A 20,601-nucleotide genomic window follows, 5' to 3' on the forward strand; every position below is an offset into this window, starting at 1 on the left:
TACTTTACTTCTACCCGAAAATCAGTCTACGTTCAATCGTTGGCTAGGCTGTGGAGTAACTCTGGCTGATCTTCCACAAGCAAACGCGACGCAACAATATGACAAGCTTGCGTGGGGACATGACTCCAACATTTACGAAACGAAACGAGACTGCAAGATGACAATCCGATCTTATCCTTCAGTTAAACAATAATTTGCGATGAATGATGATCCCGGTGGGTACAGAACATGCAATTTATTATGATCGCGAGAAAAAATACAATCACAATGCAGAACAGGATTACGTTACTAAAATTACGCATTTTACAGATGCGCCTTCATTAGCGTAACGAATGGACACATTCTGTGAAATTTCCCACCTCTCCTAAAGGATCTGCTAAAGGAGAGAAGTATATGAAATACAACGCTAATCTATCTCGGCAAATTGGGCATATGTCCGACTCTTAGGTTGCAATTGTATAGCTGATAGTAGCAATGGCCAGGGTCGACTGATTTCAAGGCACCAAGGAAAGCAAAATGCCAAATACAGATTTTAAAGTTCTATTGTTCTGTCGTATGACCAGCGCAATTGAGTTTCTTGCGCTGTTACTAATTCTGCCAATGTTTTATTGGGAATCGAATCGGAACTTATAAGTTCAATAAATTAGTGGATTTTTTTATCGGATTTTAAGAATCGATAATTATAATCCTAAATTATCTTGTTGCGTTGCGCTGCGTAGCCGTTGGATGGTACGCCTTATTATCTACCCTGATATATCCGGATCAAGGCTCCATCAGTGTTTCGTCCGTGATGAAGAAGTAATTACTTGCATACAATTTGTATGAACTTGTTCACACATTTCTATATCAAGAGAATTCGGACATACTGTGTTTTACTTCATAGATTGACAGAGACAATTTCCGTCAGAGCTATTCCAATATTTGGCGAAAACCATAGTTGCGCGTAAACTGTCAAAAGCCGCAATACCGAAAACACTGACGATTTTACTAACATAGTTGTAAAAACTTCCCTAAGAGCCCTGATCTTTCTATATCTGGTTAGACACTTAAGCTGTCAGACAATACGCGGTAACAACTAATAGTAATATCACAATTTTAGCAACCACCACAAGATTGTCCTTTAACCATTCCGTTAAAATTATCTTAATACACCAACTACACTAAAATAGTTCAATATCATTTATCTTATCTCTCTATCTCTTTCTCTTCGGTGATTGCTTTTTGGAAACTTTTACAGAACATTCAAAAGATCTTACGTCAATTAATTATAAACATTTACGAAGTCTTATTGATCGTTGTTATTCGATGTATATGGAAATAAAGATTACATTTACACTTTTATATCGATCGATATAGGTATATTATTATCGTCTTCAGAAAAAATCGATGCAGCAAGACATTGTTAATTTCGATAAACTAGACTTTTGTATTATTATGGTACGAAAATTAGTTGTCCCCAAGAATTATGTAGGAATAAAAGAAAGGGTAGTGCAGAAACAATAATACGATATAGAAGTGGCGAGGAGAAAATATTGTTGAAGTCCCTCCTAGATATCAAATTAACAAATCAACGTTTTTAGTGTCGTAACGTTAATAGCCTGAGAATTGACAGGTCATCGTGAAATGACGATGAGAGATTTGTTTTAATGAAAACTTAGTCAAAGGGGCAGAAAGTGGCATAGTGATGTAGAGCCTTCTTGACAAGATATTGGTAAAATTTCGTTCTTTTTCTGTACGGTTGCATCAGATTTCAACACTAAGAAGCTGCATGGGATCGTCTTTAAGATCAACAAAGCACTTTATGTTCAACACGTGAACTTTTGTAGATTTACATTGTTTTTCATTGAGAAACCTGCACAACCGTTGACATAGCACCACATTCAAATCATCAAATTGTTTCTGCTGTACCCAGAAAACCAAACGATACATAGATCAGACAGCAACTGGACGGAGATAATACATTATGTAAAACGCTTCAAAATTGTGCGCAGTTATAAATTATAAATACACGTGTCTCTCGCATCGACTTTATGTAAATCTGATGCCTTGAATAGATCCCCCACGCCTCGGATGAAGAATGAAAATTGACTTTCAATATAAATAATGCTCAATAGCTAAAAAACCACGGTAAAATAAGATGTACTAAAGTTACATAATATATGTGGCCCTAAGAATTATACATACAAATATATTTAATTTTCGAAATAATCGATCTCAGAGCTTTTATCTTTAAGGGCGACCTTCTTCATACCATTTTACATCGTCACAAAAATGTATACACGCTTACTACCGAGAAATCAATAAATAAGGGAAATTACTTCATACATGTCCGGTTTTAAACAGTATTCATGAAATTGTTTAAGAAAAATAAAGATCTGAATACAGTGCGTATGGAATTCGGGACATACAACAATGCTTGTACGAATCGTCCTTGTAAACGTAGTCAACTGACATTTAAGCATTTAAAAATCGATGTCTTGTGGTAATGTTGTTTATGTTTTTGCATTTACTAATTCTTGAGTTAATACATATTTTTCAAAAAAAAATTAAAGCTCGGCAATAATAGACGTGTATCTTATTTACTTTAAATTTAATTTGTATGAAGTATCTATGCCCAATTTGCTCTCAAGAAACTTTATATGGAAGTATTCAATTGTTAATAATTCAAACTGAAGAAATCACTTAAAATCTAATTTATCACAATTGTCCTGGTTATAGCACATATTTACAAAACATTTGCTGTGCTCGATATATAATTATTTTTAGAATCTGATTTAAAATTATACATTATATAAATTAAAGTAATAAGTTATGTGAACATGTTTATTATTAAGAAGACCACACCGATATTAAAGACTACTAGAATTTAACGTAATCACTCAAAGGCATCGCATTATGCCGGCTGATTTATTTTCATATTGTGTGTTATAATGTGTAAAAAAGTATATTATCAAAAACTATAACATTGGAGTTCACCTGTGTATAGGAAACATAACGTTTTGTGTAGATTCCTTTGAGTGATTAGCGAGCTTATATAATAAGACACTAATTTACACCACAACATCAAGTAACTACGGCTGATATAATTATAAAAACAGTCAACATCAATTTTGAATGATTAATATTAATATTTTTTTTTTTATAAATTTGACGTAATGGCAAATATCTACACATACACATTTTAATGCGTTCCATAATTTTGACGGTATGCTATTTTACATACCTAAAATTGTACAATTTTAGAAATCCACAGAAAAGACGACGTTAAATTAGCATGCACTTAATGCCAAATTTATTACCAGAGTATTTCGGTAGTAAAAAATTTAAAAAAAAATTCAGAGTATTGCTTCTCGTTTTATACTAAAAGTTTTTTCTACTACCTAAATATTACTTATAATAATATCCCTCTGGCGTATTCAATAATATTTTTATTGTAAATACATTTTTCATTCAACTGTAAAAATATGTAGGTATAACAATAAACAAACTAAAGTTATAAAAAAAACTTAAAAATCCCATATCACTAGCGACTAAAACTGATAGAAACCTATAAACTTTTTTAAAATACGTAAATAGTGGATGGGTACAAGCAGATTAAGACTGAATATGAAATCCCCTCCAAACATCTATGTCCATTAGTGGATATTTTAAGATGAATTCAGATGATTTAAATAAAAACGTAATCTTTTATTAAACTTAACGCTTAGCAGTACTCTTTGTATAGGCCGGTTTAATTGGTGACTCATATCAAATGGGTACACCATAATGCCCTAGAGGTATAAAGTAAATTCATGTAGACTAAACTGGGCAGAGAAAAAACTTATCTGAGTACATTAACGTTTTCGCTACGAATATATCAAGTAAATGAAATGTTAGAAAAATAATACTTTTGATAATCATTATAAGGTTTGGTTAACATTATGAAGAAAATAATCCCCCGTTTTCGTCTTAAGTCTACCGTACCCATTAATAAAAGGCAATCATACTCATGATAACATTATAGACGTCCACATTTTAGTCGCTCTTACTATTGGGACGGTCTTTGTAATTGATAGACATATGACTTAGTGTTCTTTAACTTAGGATAATGTTATCCAGCCAAAATTGTAGTTGTTTGAAACGTGATATCCGTCGATAGCTCCATAATACGCCACTTTGTTTGTTTAATAAGTACTGGGTCATATTACGATCGCATAAAACAATATTATTTTGATATTTATGCAATCTTGTTTCAGATTTATAATTCTTATTTAAGGGGCGTCGATGTAAAAAAAGTCATTCATTTAGTCCTCATTTAAAACTGTTTTTTTTAGTTAAATTGCGTTAAGCGATGAAAGTAATGATCCAAAACGGTTTGAAATAACTGCTTTAGTAATATTGCGAGCAAAGAGCTGGAAATAATTACCTTGTACATTAACAAATATGAACGAAAAGGTCAACTCAATGACCAGGCATATCAAATATTTGCAAACCAAATATTAAATACCCGGTAAATCAAATTGAATATTTTCTAATGAAATCTTATAAATCGATCATATGAAGCACAGCTTTTTCAAAAAACAGCCAAATAATATAATATGAATACAGAAAATGTTTTTTTTCGGTATCGATACAATTACCCGATGTTTACGCATATGAAGTCAACAAAGATTTCGTCTTATAATATTCCCTAAAACTAACAATTAATGGTAGAAATAACATCTCTATAAATTTTAAGTAGCAGGTCGGATAATAGTGCTGGCCTTTCCAACAAAGAACATAGTGAAAAGGATGGCACTACTTTTTCTTGTGGCCTGTCAATTTAGTTTAGCTTAGAGATTTGTAAAATCAGACAACTAACTAAATCGCATGTCTATCAATATTTCCTTTCAGTGAGTTCCCACCTCTAAAGACAGCTTTATCATGACAACAGTACTAACTAAATAAATTAGACTATTATAAACCCTAACTTCAGTTGCAGCGGGTACGAACCAGCGTTTCCGTTAGATTGACTATTTAGCTTAATAGATTAAAGAAAATGAAATATTTGTATAACATTCTATTTCTTAAAGAGTTTTTTTATTGTTACATGCAGTAACTAATGCCCGACGGATTTGATTTTAGGTAAAGAAGATTAGTTAAAAAAAATACTGGCCCGCTAACTGGAACATTGAGTAATAGTCATTAAGTATTAAATAATTCTCTTATTTGTAATAATGTAATTGACAACCCGTTACATACAGACCCAACACCTAATTAAGTAAAGATAAAAAACATTTCAGATGGAATATAAAAGCGAAAAGTACAAAATATAATGAAATAATTAATTGAATGATTCCCAATTCAAGGTTCCTGAAATTGTAGTCGTATTTCATATTTTATCAGAATTTATTAAATTGACTGGTTAGTAAATGATTACTGTAGCCACAGTGACAGTAAGGTTATTTTTGTGTATCGTACGATCCGTAACATTTTTCCCTTTAAACTTGGGTTAACGGAATCTAATAAGAATCCGTTTTCATTCTCATTTAAAATTGCGAGAAAAGAACAACATACTAGGAAGATAATAACAAAAATAGCACGATAACAGTTGAAATGAAATAATATTTATCTTAGCGAATCTATCTCTCTTCTAATTGTCTCTTGAATAATTTTTGTGAGCGTCAAAATATTTTAACAATCCCTTTCTTAAAAACATTAGTAAGTACATACGTTTGTATTACTTGATCTATTCTTATTTAAGCGTATGAAAATATTTATAACGAACAAATTTGTAAAAATAAATATATACTACTCGGGCGAATTAAGGTGACCCTCGAGCTCGAAGTAAGTTTGTGCAGAAAAGTTACATATAGTAATTGCATATGCAAGTAGCAGTGGTGCTATGGTTACTTCGTAGCGGAGGGAGTATCGCCTTTTCGAGCCAGGTTATGTGATAATTCACCATAATTGAACTTAATAAAATAAAACTGTTTTACAGCTTCCTAACCGTTTGCTTGGAAATCATACTTGTGCACGGTCTACAATCTACAAAGAAATATCACAATATCGGCAGTTTGTATTTGTCTTACAAGTATTTGTATGTTGGCGATAAACTATGTAAATATAATGGAGTTCAGTATTCCAGAATATCAAAAGAATGCGGGCAAGTATTTTTATCTTGCAAGAAAATAACAACAGAAACTTATCAAATTGTGTTTATAATATGAACCTGCATATACGACATTATATGTAAAAAAATGTGTATAAACAATCTTGTCAATTACTTTAGCTACTTCAAGGTTTATTTTATGAGGTACATATTTTGGCACAGAGAGATTTCTTAAATCTATAATGAATTTTATATCTAGACATTTAAACTTACTTTAAATTACATAAAACATTTCGATGATTTAAAACTTGTTGACTGGTCTTAATCATATTAATCACAGCTTTTTGCATTCTTCCTACCTATCGTCAACACTACAATTTCCTAATTTCCCATCAATGGAATAATTTTCAATCTTAAGCTGTAGCTAATTTAAATACTGCGCAAATAATTTTTAAGATTTATAAAACAATTTTTAGTGAGTAGAAAAGATATCTACTTATTAATTGACACACCGAAAACAAACCATATAATTAACCAAATCATACTCTACTCAGACTCTTTTCTTCAGTTCAATTTATTTATTTAAATAAATAATTTAATAAGCGACCATTACAAACAAACTAGCCTTCCCTCTACCCGAGCAAAATGTAGTGTGACGTGTGATAAAGTTAGACCTTTCTATTTCTTCACAATGATTCATTCATTTTCTTCTTCATTCATTAAATGTAATAGAATAAATATAGAAAATTATTTATTAAACTATAGATACCACTCCGAAAAGAAAACAACATGGTATAATTCTATTTAGACCTGCTTAATTATATCCACAATAAAGTGTAAAGATTCAAAACATTTTTAAAAAATATTCCGATTTGCTGTTATAAAATGACTCGGTCATTAACTATAGAGGTATGAGAATGTTTGAAAAAAGGACGGCGCCGTCGATCAGCGGGCGTTGTGAACGTGAGTGGTTAGATGCTTGGAGAGATAGTCGGCCCGCGCGAAGCACTTCCCGCACGCCTCGCAGTGGTAGGGCCGCTCCCCAGTGTGGATGCGCAGATGCCGCGTAAGGTCGCTCTTGCCTCCGAAAGCTCTTCCACAGAACAAGCAGACAAACGGACGCTCTCCGGTGTGCTTCCTCACATGCAGTTTTAAATTCTCCTTCGACCTCACACATTTGCCGCAAAACGGGCAAGCGAATCTCCTCTCCCTATCCCGTTGCCTATCGTCGTTTTGCAAGAAACCCAATATACCGGAATGTGAACTGGAACTCTCGAGTTTACTACCATCGCCACGCGACTCGTTCTCAGAGCTATCTGCCATTGAGCTTACGCTAGCGAAAGATACAGGATTGCGTCTCCTTTCGTTTGTGCGCTCATCTCTTTTTGTTTCGCTCTCGGCACTCGAGTTCCTACAGTCGTTGGAGTCATCGACTGTTACGATGGAATCTGTTGGCCCGTTGGAGTCCACAGTGCTGTCTTGTTCAATATCGCCGATTACTTCAATCGGCGGAGTTCGGACGTCATTTCTATTTCTCTTCTTCATCGACAAGTCCATTTCACCGCATTGACCAATCAGAACTTCGTTAGTACTAGTGACTTGATCGACTTCTGGATCAGTGTTTTTTGTGTGAAGTCTTTCGAGTGTATGATTAAGGCGATGCTTTTTGAACGATTTGAGGTATCGGAATTGCATGCCGCATACATCGCACGTGAAAAGTTTGTCTGCAGGTAATCTGGCTCGGTGGTTTTGCTCTCTGTGTTTGACGTAGGCGGATCTATATCGATAGCTTTGCCCACACTGTTCGCAGACAAAAGGCTTGTCATCGGTAGAAGACTGGGACGCGTGTTGGAGCGCAGCGTGACGTTCTAAAAGCCAGGCAGAGGGAAAGGAAGCGAGACACACGCCACAGCGGCGTCTCTCAGAGTGGAGTAAGTGACGGCTTTGGTAAGCCATACAATCATCGCTAAGATACCTGCGAAGGCGACATGCCTGCAAGGCGAGGAGTGGTGACCACAGGGGAAGTGCTGTTGGGCTGCTAGCTGGTATCGGACTGGCTAAACTCGGTGAACCGCATGTCATGTCCAAGCACATCTGTAAAAAAAGTTATGCACCATTAGAATATATTATTTAGTCGACGGCCTATCGAAAATATTTCTTACGTACCTGTCATAAATAAACTCGTCAATTCAATGGGACTACGAAATAAAAGAATAGTTCTGTAATGATTGTAGAGCTTTTATTTGTCAAAATTGTATTTTTACAGCTATGATATGCTTATATTTGTTTCAAAGTTACAATGATCAACAGTGATCGATTTGTGTACTGTTGTAATATCAATTGACGAATTACTGATTCGATCCTCGACCGTTCTGATATACTGTAACTATATTTCAACAAAACCATACTGCTCTGTTACAACATTATAACCTATTAATAATGTTAAGGCAAAACAGATTTCACTAATCTATAATGTCAACAATGAAAGTTAAATAAAACAGCTTAAGGGGAAAATAACTCATTGACGCCTCTATGAAGTAACAATGATTTTAAGCTATATAATATAAATAAAGTGGACCTACGTTATTTGAACTTGTGCTGGTTATAATTAATTTACAGCATAATATACAGAATTTGCCACATAATATTATAACAGGGTTCCGATTACATGACAACTACGTCACCCTGTAAAACAAGATGCAATAATGTTGATCCCTCACAGAAGTTAAACAACGTTACAAAACATTTTACAACAACGTTTCAAATTGTTCTTATGTTTTAAACTTTATGAAACAAAACAATATAATTGTAAACGGTTATACGACTACATGTAACAAAATAGCACATGTTTACAATGTTTTAAAACTAAGTTTAATTTTTGCGTGAGATCATCGTAACGCGAACAATTTGTACGTAAATGTACTCGTATATCATGCTTCTAACGAAACCTATAGTCTAAATAAATTATATTAAAAAATTATACTTATTAAAACAAATTGTACCAATATATAATCAATATACCTACAGGAACTTAGAAAATTGCAATATAAGTGATATATTTATGTATGCCACTTAAAATCGTAACATAATCACAATTTAACCAGTGAATTCTTGCTGCGGCCCATGCCTTCACTGTGTCGTCGGCGAAACTTAACATTATCTAAGACTATACAAATAAATCTATTGTCCTAGTATTGGTCATTAAAATAACTTTGCACTGGTAAAAGTTCTCCACACACTTTACCGGACCCCCGAATAAACAAACAAATTAATACTTTAAAAAGAATGTTCTTCTTATCGATTAGATGACATACAATATATTATATTTGCGTATATCTAGTCATCTATTTGATGAATTCGAGGCACCTTCGACCGATACGATTCAAATGTCTCTAGGTGCCGTTCAAAATGTTTTCAGTTAACTACAAGTACTGATATGAAAATTCGTAAAAAAAAAGTGCTTTATTAAAACAGCTTATCGAATCTTTTGAATATTTTTTAACCAATGATTTTATTTAAGTGAATGATCGGAGATGTCACAATAGACGGAGAAACTAGTTCGGAGGATGAACGAAGGTTCGTTAAAACCTTCGTAAAGCCAGTGTTGGCTGACTCTTCCATCAACCAACCAACTGGAAGCGAGACGCAGTAAGTCGTTGAATTTATGCGTCACAAGAAAGTAGCGTATACGAATCTCTAAAGTAGGACTGTGTCCAGCAGGCAAACTGTGAGCAACAGCATGCCTCGATTGAGATGATGAAAAAAAGTTTGTACGTATTTGGTGTAAATTATTGCTCTAACCAGGTTGCTCTTCTTATAATTTAAAATTACATTGTGAGATGGTGATAACAAAAAAAACACCCGGCTAAGTTTGTTGTGAGCTTCTTCTTAGACCAGGACTTCTTTGGAACTCTCGTAGCTTTAGTTTTAAGTTTACGAATGTGGTTATCGCCATCATCTCACTACCGTGTAATTCTTAAGTGCGCATCAAAAGTGCCACCTATGGGCCTACTTGAATAAAGATATTTTTGACTTTGACTTTGAAGACGTAAGTAAAGGTCTGCTCAAAGTGAAGCAAAGCTAGGGACGCACGACCGAAGTCACAGCAGCAGTATACACCGATTGCGATGACGAAAAAGATTTTATGATAACAAGTAGGACCGAAGTCACTCACGCCGATTGAGTCATTTCGTACGAACATGCTCTAAGAGACGCCATAGTCGTTTGATTGGCGCGAAAAAGGGGCAGGCATCACGCGCCACCTGGATTTAATTTTCATCTAAAAACAATTGCATACTACTTATTTCGAATCTTGTGATTCTTAACATGATAGCTAGTAAAATTTTCTTCAAAAAGACTTCATAATTACGAGACACGATCATCCATTTAGGAGAAAACCAAGAATAACACGAGGAAAGTTGCATCAGTCTACCTATCATAATGATTACGAGCGAAATGTTTGACCGCATCTCCTACTAGGTATACCTACTGTTCCAGACATTTACCTTGTCAAATTAATATTCGTATAAGTTCGATCAGCTGTTTCAAAACTGTTTTTTTTTTGTCACTTGTGCAGCTATTTGAACACATTTTAAATATTTCCTACAGATACTTTACATCGGAAAGATTGTAGGGGCTGCAAGAGGATAATAAGTTAGAATGTATTGAGCACAGTTTACGGCCCAGAGAATGGTCCGATACAGTGCACGTAGACATTTAATCCTTAACTGTATAAACATCACAAGATTGGAATGCGCTAACTACGGAGGCCATTTCGCACCTTACCTCGTGTATAATACGTGAACCGACCGAGCGTGGTCCATATTGTCACAAACTGTTAAAAAAAAAGAAGTCACCCGTCATTGCAAGTCGCATATCATAACGCAACTTACAATTTTCACCATAAAATTACAGCATTTTTTTCTCTATTATTCATTTACTACATAAACTATGTATATTCCGTGATTTGCAGCCTTTATATAAGTCTTATATAGGCAAGAGGCACTCTAAATATAAAACTGTGGTCACTTTATGTTATAAAAATGAATCTAAGTTGTATCTATTCAAAAAGTTAATTCGTGCTAATTCTCTTACATGCTCGAAAGGTACTCAGAGAAAATATTATCTAGTTGCACGGTAATATCGTAAACTGGCAGATGTTCACAATTTTGTTCGCATACTATAAGGACGAAGATTTCACAAATCAAATATTTAAATCGTAAGATGAAACCGCAAGCTTATGACAATGTCTTAATGTTTTGTAGTCATCGGTAGAAGGTACCTTCTAGACTGGATCTAGAACATGTGTCTAAATATATCAGCCACATTCGATGCCCACTACACCCGATAGCAAACGCGATCTAACATCGGCGATCGGCAATCTATCTGATTTTCCCTCGATGAAGCGTTCGGATGCTCAAATCTGCTCGCATATATACTCCATTCGCGGCGAACGAGGTAGCATCTGAACATATCGCGCAAATTTTGATACCGCAATTTTGCCGCCGCAATCATACGCAGAAAGAAGGCATACACGATGCATCTTTTTGACGATTGCTAATAAATTCAAAATTAATAAAATGATGCAGCCGCAAATTGCTAATACAAAAAGTACCGTGTGTCCAAGTGTATGATGCCAAATGACGGAGATTAGATTTACTTAAAGATTGACCAGTTTCGCTAATGTGAACTATAGACGGTATAGCTAACGATTTAAATTTTGTGTGAATCTTTCTCCTGGCGTACTTCTTTCGTTCGGTTCGCGTCCTATTAAAGTGTTTGCGATTTAACTAATTATTTCTCAATAAAGGTTTTGATCATTTTCACTCAATAAACAGACAGGATCCGTCTACTCTTTCATTAAATATTTATTAAATGTATAGATAACTATTATTTATTTGTGCTAACAGCGTGTGATGTTCGCAGGGACGTGGCAACAACTGGCGAATGTTAAAATTTGAATAACTGCACTTAGGGGTCATATAATAAACACTATTGTATCTAATAATCATCTCCATCAACAACTCCCACTGCCTATATACATGTCAATACATAGAAATATGTATAATAATAATAATAATATCATTTAATTAATAAATAGTACCTCTGAAAGTTAGGAAACAAAAATAGCATTTAAAACTGCATTCAGTTCTATTATAAAAACTATTTCGATAAAAAACTCGTACTTTGTTAATTTGCATCTTTACTAACCATTTAATTATTGCTATTAATTTAATATGTAAATTGTAAATATTCAATCTTTCTTAAAACAAGAAGAGGAACATTAATCAAGGTTACAATATTGCTAAGTTTGGTAACGTTCGACTCCGAAAAATAAGAATAGTGCAGCTTTTCAAATAAAAACATTATTGTGTATCTAATATTTTTTTCGTTTACATACATTTTCAACCATTCTAGCTCCGGAAAGTAGCGCATCTACCAATCTATTCTAAATATGTAATTTACATGTGCCCTTAAAATGACGACCGAAATTAATTTTCGCAGTAGAATGCGGCGAACTTTCTAAAAGTTCACGTAGAAATATACAAATATCCATATATAGATTACGGGTTCACTGATGAAAGAGATATTATTCATAATATGCGGGGAATTTTAACAATACGAAAGCACGATGGCCCATTTGATCGATAAGTAGACCCAATTCTGTGGGATAAAATTTCTTAACAACAATTGGCTAAATTCATCTCACGCTATATCTCCTGGAGGCACTATCAAGGTTATTGTTATAGCTACTCAGAAACAATTTTTTTATAAACCTTAAAAACGCGAAAAGCGTATCCGTGTTCAACATCTCTCTTCGGATTATTTTCACTCAAGTTTTCTGTAATTTAACTCCACATTTTTATCAATCGTTTGGCCTATTTTGACTATGCATTATTCTTGATTCCCATTATGAATTATATTCGATTAGTCACTTTGTGATACCCAGATCAAAGTTTTCAATGTTTTAAGGTTTTTTTTTTAAGAATGGGTGCTCAATTTTACATCAAACCGAATTTTTGTTATATTCAGAAATTTTTACTATGTAAATTTTAACATCCATTAAATTACGTGGAATGTTTCATTTTATTAGTATTTTGAATGACCAGTTAAACTATATTAACAAACGGTACTCGTGAAAGTAAGTTCGTAAATAAATACTGCATATACTATGTCTAATTTATATTACCACTTGACTTTCGAAAAAGCCTCCTACAGACACTACCACAAATAACAAATTTTTTTTCAACACGCCACAATATAAAGACAAAACGAGAAAACACTTTTGATATGCTACGGTACTCGTGGCGTCGACACAATATTTGACACCGATATGGTTTCCACTTAATATATCAAAGAATATGTATAGAAAGAGTTCGATTGATGAATTTGAAGAATAATAGGACTTGTTTTAAAATCCCCCAAAAAAACTTTTTCTGATGGATGATTTTGACGTCTTTACATAAACTATCAAACGTCAAATTTATAAATCAGCTTAAGCTTATCGGGAAATCATGAAACACGTCATGTCTATTAAACATATGGGAGTACACTAATTCATATTTTGTTCGAATTGTTAATTTCGTCGCAATCTAAACGAAAAAAAAAACTCAAAATTATAGATAGCTATTCAAATTAGCTTTTACAAATTGGTATGGTAAAGAGTATTAAGGCCACTAAGGATTTATTAAGAGGACTTATTTTAGAACATTCTTAGTTGTATTCCTAAGTGCATTTGCAGCTATTGATATCGCGATGTCAGAAACTTGCATGATGATTTTAAAACATCTATTCAACGAGTAAAATTTTTCTTTTTCGAATTTCACGACGTTTCTGATTCAAATAAACCGACAATCCGACTGATAGACAAATATAACGTAATCGAAACGGAAGAGATATAAAGTTATTGTCTGCCCTGCTTTTTTTAAGACAATATTCTAAAAGTATGCCAAATCACCTCCATGATCTTTTTACTAGAAACTAATTTACTAAGAGTTGTTAAAAGGTCCTTAAAATGTATCTTGTATAATAAATATCTTGATAAAATCTACTTTGACGTAATGATTTCTAAAAGGCGCTTAGCCTACCTAGGTAAAACAATAAAACCTTAATTTCTACTTTTTTCCAAAATTTCTACATCTAGAGGCAATGAGATCTACAAAGTCACTTGTGAGACAAGAAATGTTTTCTTACTGCTTAAACCAGTCATATCGATATGACTTATTTTTTAAAGAATGATATCGTTTACGTTAAAGGAAAAGAATGTATTAGCGAAACAAAAGAAATGTGTAAAATATAGGAAGGTTTCATAGAATTTATCGTGATGATACTTCATTAACGAGAAACGCCTTGAAATAATTTCAACTGCAAAGAAGCAATTATTTATTAAAAAGGGTTAACAAAAGTATTCTGTTACTTTTAAAAATTTTCCTAACAACCGTCATTCTAAATCTCTATATTCTGAGATCGTTTTTCGAACTCTTAGATGTAGTTAGTTACCTTACCTTTTATATATCACAGACCTTTTTCCTAAATTACCATAATACTTTTATTCCGAATTATAATTGTTAAAGGAATACTATTTCTAATTGGATAAACACCTTAAATTGAAATTAATATTCTGAAACTTTTATTTTCTAATTTTCCTATAGCATTTTTTAAAACTAGTGTTATAACACCAATGTTTCAATTGTTTCAAAATGATATGCAAAATCCTATTAAAGATTATGAAATGATAAGTATCTACGCTTAATCTAGAAGTGTTTAAGATTTAAATTTCAAACATTCTTGGTTCGATTGACACGAGTACTGTTAGCATAACAAATAATCCATGTATAAATAAAAAATAATCAGTCGTCCAAACGTAGTCTAAGCTTATTGGCACGGCATAACGTAAAATTTTCATAAATTAGATCACTTACAAGTTAGAAATGTTATTTAGGCAAAAATAAACACTATTTCAATCGTCTATAAAGCGCATTATCGCGACCAAAAGCCAAACGATTTGCCGTGCTCAATAGAGCCACCATTCAATCAAGAACAAATCAAAGCTTTAGTAATATTATTCTGGATGTGACCTCGATAACAGTTCGCGAATAAAACATACATATATAAGACAAAAGCTTTCATTCATAATGAACTCTGTCGTCCTGATCATATGTATCTATTTTAAATAATAAATTATGTTATCTATTTGAAATGAACTTTGTAATCCATAAAATATCCCTGTATTTGACTCTGTTTTATTTCTTGAACACAGCAAGTGTGAGATGAGTTTCAAATGCTTATTATGTTTTTTATTTTTATATAAAAGATTGTATAATACAATAGTGTAACATTCAGTAGATATAGCATTTGAAACATCGTATAAAAATAATAATGAGATGCAGTTAATCTGTATGAAAATAGATAAAATTTTCTACATGTCGATACCATGCCTCTTAAATCCATAAAAGAAGGACAGATAATAGATAAAAGTAAAATAAATATGCTGAGTTAATGTAATTTACCAACCAAAATTTGTACACTACGTGTGTATATATCCAATCAACAATATTACTCTATTTTCGAAAAATCTCAAGCCTTTATAAAAAAAGGCGATAAGTTTCACTTATTAAAAAAAATATGGTTCAATTAAATGTTTGGATAAAGAGGCATAGTAATGCGGTCGAACTGAAATGGCGCTTAAAGCTTTGATTCCCATGATCACACATCCACCCCATTTAAATGAGCTACTGAAGCATTTACACTCTAATAAATTTCCTAAAAATCCGATATTAGGTATCAAACTATATAATATGTATTTACATTTATATGTCGTAATATTGCTTTTGAATTACCTCGGGGAGCGTGCGTCATTTACTTCGAGAGACAGGTAAAATTACTAAAAACCTCAAATTTCTAATTTATACATACAAACTAGCTTGAGTGCAAATTTCATAGACTCTAATAATGTTAAAGCACTCATTGATATTTTAATTTGGTTAATAAAATCAATCTTAGATAATTTCTATTTTAGTTTTGCTCATCTCTAGATTTTTGCTAACTCTAAATTAATATTTTACATTTTTTATGTTAAAACATAATTTTTTTCAACCTTCGAACTTGCAAAACAGTTTCACTAAGCCTAAATTTATAAAAGCAAAGCAAACGAGATCTAGAACGTCTTAATTTTAATTTTGAAATGTTTACTTCCTATTTATCTTTGGCTATGCCAATTAAGGGATCATCGCTAATAAAATTACTTATTAATATCTACTACCGTAGAGTAGTAAAGCACCTAAAAGTAAAAGTATCAAAAAGCAAACAAAAGAAAAACTGAAAACGCTTTAAGAGAAAACGAATATAACAAAAAAATTTGTGAGACAATTATCTAGAAGTGAAATATCAAATATTTATTCATATCATTCAGATCACAGTTGCGGCGTTTAAATCACATTCTTAACTATAAACATATTGTCCTCCGTTTGTTCATTCGACTCGCACCATTGACTACTCCCAATAAAAACTTACTGTATTGGCTAATATCATATTCTGATAAATTTGTGCACTATAGCCTTCCCATACTCATTGATGTGGACTCTCTTCTTCCGTGTCGACGGGGCTCGGTGACAGGAACTTACGCGCGTATTTCGGATAGTGCGTTTTCTCGTGCGCCTTCAGTATCGTAGACCGTGAAAAAGTCTTGCCGCACAACACACATCGAAACGGTCGCTCACCTACAACACACAAAACAAACATAAGCATTCATAACAAATAAAAAAAGTATTTAAAGAAACATTGAAAATATGCTTACCCGTATGAACTCTACAGTGATCCTTCATATGATGCCTTAATTTAAACGCCTTCCCACAAAATTCGCACTTAAAAGGTCGATCTCCCGTATGAACCGGCAAATGTGCGATCAACGACGAAACGTCCGGAAAGCTCTTGCCACAAAACTTGCATAACACCACGTTGCCTGGTTCAACTGGACCGATGTCTAAATCGAGGGGAGTTTCTTCGGCCGGCATGCTCAAATAGGTCGGTTCGCTAAACTGTCCGATCAACGGCAATCCCATCGGCCTGCCCATTAACGCATCGCGATACTTCAGTGTGTCGAGCGTGTGTGTCGTCAGTATATGCCGGGTCAGTTTGCTCTGGTGCGGGAACGTCGCTCCGCAATGTATGCAAGGGTACGCCCTCTCCCCTTCCTCAATTCTCCCCCTACCGGACCCTTCGTACTCCTGCAACCACAAAAAGAACATCAACTTCTTTTTCTCTTGTTCGTTCTTAACGAGGACCAAAATGTGTGCAATATTTCTAACACTACTTTCTAAATTGAGATGCAGTATTTGTATATCTTTAATTTCACTATCTAAGTAAGAAGTTGACGCTCATTTTGCCCAAAAAATGTGCAGGAGTGAACCCGGGAGCCGGCTACGCGTAATGCCTTGTTGGATAGCAACGCGCGCGCGCACGGAATCTATGACTCGTACAGGTAACGTATGAAAATATGGCCAAAATTTAAATAAAAAACTGCCCAAAATATATCAAACAAAATGAATGTATATAAAAAATAAAATGATGGCCAACAAAATGAAGGTCAACTTCTTGACAGCAAGGCATAATACTCGTTGTTATAAAATAGCGCAGCACATCAATAAGCATGCAATTAAATATAAATCAACTTCAACTACAACCACCGATGATCCACACAGAAATAACTATATTTCTTCATCCTTTGAATTTATATTTAATTAACCCGCTTTACAAAAGCTCATTCTTTTAACCTATTCTTTGAAATTATTTCCTATTCGTAAGAAACCATTCGAAAGAATCGTATTTGAATTTATGGTATTCCACGCAAAACTTAAACAGTTTAAAAACTGAAAATGGTGCATTGGTGCTACACGTTTGCTTTTTTTGTTCCATATTGTTTTAATGTTTTACTTTTTAAATATCTTTAAGCATAGCACCACCACGGTTGTCGGTTCGTGTCCGCTTTAGTGGTACTAATGTTATGTATGTTTTTAAACCATTATTTATTAAGAGATTGCATTCAAACTCAAACAAATCGGGGTCATGGTTTTCAGAACTTAACTGTGAAACCTTAGACCATCATCCATGCCATCTTTGATCAATGAGTGCAAACTGACAAAGGTTTATTCAGTTTTAAGAAGGGATTTGTACCATTTAGTACAGCGCGTGGAATAAGTGGCTGATAAAACTGGCTTGTAACCATCAAGGGTCGCAACACTTTCGAAATTTCTATTGTTTTGGCTTGTTTACACAATTTTTAAGAGCAGAAACTCCTTGCAAATTGTATGAAGGCAAGTTTTCTAATTTTCTTATTCGTTGATACATGTTATATTGGTTCTTAAATGTATCACATACGTTCACCATCACATAACTATTAACAATATTAACAGCAGCCGTTTTTTATTATAAAAGATTATATTATTATACAAAATGTATATCAGTTACTTTTCCAGCCACACAGAGTTCATGATTGAGTCATTCAGAAAGAAATAATCACATGCTTGGATAAAGATTTATTAATTTACGATGGATGTGTTAGATTTTAACAAAAATACAAATCAAAAGAATATTTTAGAAATCATGAAGAAATGTTTGAGGGTTGAATATTAATTTCAACTCAGGTTCATAAGTAAATTAGTTACTGACCTATTAATATAACATTCGTATTACCCTGTTTTAGAATATCTGTGTGAGTTTTACCAAAATCTTTAATTTGGTCCCTATCAACATAAACTATCTGACTAATTATTTGTAATTATTTTTTATACATTTATTATGACTAGAAAAAGCAAAACGGTTTTACAAAGAAAAAATATTTTTGTATATAGTCATCACAGACCTTGAGTTTATTATTTAATTTGTTTTTCATTTTCAATGCATTATTCAATTTCTTTGTGGCACTTTTGAATATAAAATATATATTGAGTAATTGCAAGGAAATATATTATTATACTTGTGCAGTAAAAGTCCCTCCAACTACAAATAACGACCAAGGCAGGATCTTTACTTAGTTTTTTAGTAAATACTAATGATAACATTATACATAATCATATAAACAAAAGCAATACCAGCCTACTTTGCACTTTTTAATTCATAATAACCTATGACGAAGATTCCAACAAAAATAATGGATCATAAGCAACTAAACATACAAAAAAAACCTTATCCTATGACCTATTGGACCTAAATAATCATCACCCATCAAATTTTGGTAAGAATAAATTTGATTTTATAAAGAAAACAGTGACTCTATGATTTACACATTTAAATAATATGATGTACAGTTAATAAATCATCTTACTGTTACAATTTTACAGAAGTTACATACACCTTCTTTTAGAGTTTCCTTTACTTGAATTATGTGTATTTCATATCTCATACACTGAGTATATCGTAAATACACATTTTCACATACGGCACATACATTTTCAAGTTGAAGTCACTATTCTCTTATATATATATATGTTATGAAAAAATAAAAAAAATTATATCATATAAAACATAACATAACCTTGGCCTTGTTAATCATGCAACACTTAAAATTATATGCCAATTACGTATTACAAAGCCTCCATAGATTTGCAAATATTTACAATTCTACCACATCCACATAATATTTACAAAACAACAAGAAAAATTCCTTACCGATTCATGCTGGAGCCTGTATTCTGTTGGTGGCTCGCCAACTTTTTCATCATTATTTCTATCCCAGTCAGCTTCTTTCTTTAAGGACTGAAATAATATAAAAATATAATGCATAAAAGTATTTATATTTTTCACTGCTTATTTTATTTTGCCCTAAAAAAGGGATTCTATGAAGACATTTCGAGTGAGACAAATAGAGCACTGGCAACTTTGGCTAAAGAACTGTTTTGATCATACAAAGAGGCTAGACCTTTAGGGACATTACCTTACTTTGATGTAATTTTAGTATCTCCACTAACATGTGATGGTGTCAGTTTGTTTAGCCTACAGTAATGAAGACAGAATTTAGCACTGGAGCATAATAGTCCAAGTAAAATACACAAACAATTTAATATAAAGTTATTTTATATATAAAGTTAAAGGTTATAACAACTCAGGGTAATAAACAATATACCAAAAAGGTTAAATAGGGAGTAAAAGTTCATTTCTCTTAAAAGTTTGCTTTTATCTTTACCTGCAGCTTAGTATCTAGAGATGCACCAGTTAATAGAGTGTTAACCAGGGGTTGTCAATTTTATTATTTGTTTCGTATAAAATGTCATAGACGCTGCATTCTTATTGAAGGATTTGACAGTTGTTTAGTATAGCAAATTATTGTAATAGTAGTTACCAATGTCACTGGTCATTGGTAACTATTATACATCTGTGACATGTTCCACAGCTGGTGTTACATGAAATCATATTGCCTGACTGGAAAAGGACTCAAAGGTATAAGGGATAAACAAAAGATGGTAAGGTGTTGTTAAAGGTGTGACAGGGTCAAAATAATGTAGAATGGCATAGGTGACAGTGGAGTAGAAGTTGCA

At 33.0% G+C, this 20,601-nt stretch overlaps 1 protein-coding gene across 3 annotated transcripts in view; it reads right to left on the minus strand.

The window, feature by feature from the left end:
• Positions 1 to 5,574: 5,574 nt before the first annotated feature.
• The window catches only part of LOC120626561 (zinc finger protein 768-like), a 78,589-nt gene continuing 63,562 nt past the window's right edge, over positions 5,575 to 20,601 (minus strand). For 2 of the 3 annotated variants that reach the window (XM_039894112.1, XM_039894113.1), the window contains exons 6-7: positions 19,736 to 19,822; positions 5,575 to 8,164 (exon numbers count right to left, since the gene is read on the minus strand). In XM_039894112.1, coding sequence (XP_039750046.1) covers positions 7,016 to 8,164; positions 19,736 to 19,822 — 1,236 coding nt within the window. In that variant the 3' untranslated portion in view covers positions 5,575 to 7,015. Of the gene's footprint in view, positions 8,165 to 16,395; positions 16,789 to 16,865; positions 17,296 to 19,735; positions 19,823 to 20,601 lie in introns of those variants that run through there. The other variant, XM_039894114.1, reaches the window with a different exon arrangement.

Source organism: Pararge aegeria, chromosome 9 (assembly GCF_905163445.1).
Source record: "Pararge aegeria chromosome 9, ilParAegt1.1, whole genome shotgun sequence".
Taxonomy (NCBI): domain Eukaryota; kingdom Metazoa; phylum Arthropoda; class Insecta; order Lepidoptera; family Nymphalidae; genus Pararge; species Pararge aegeria.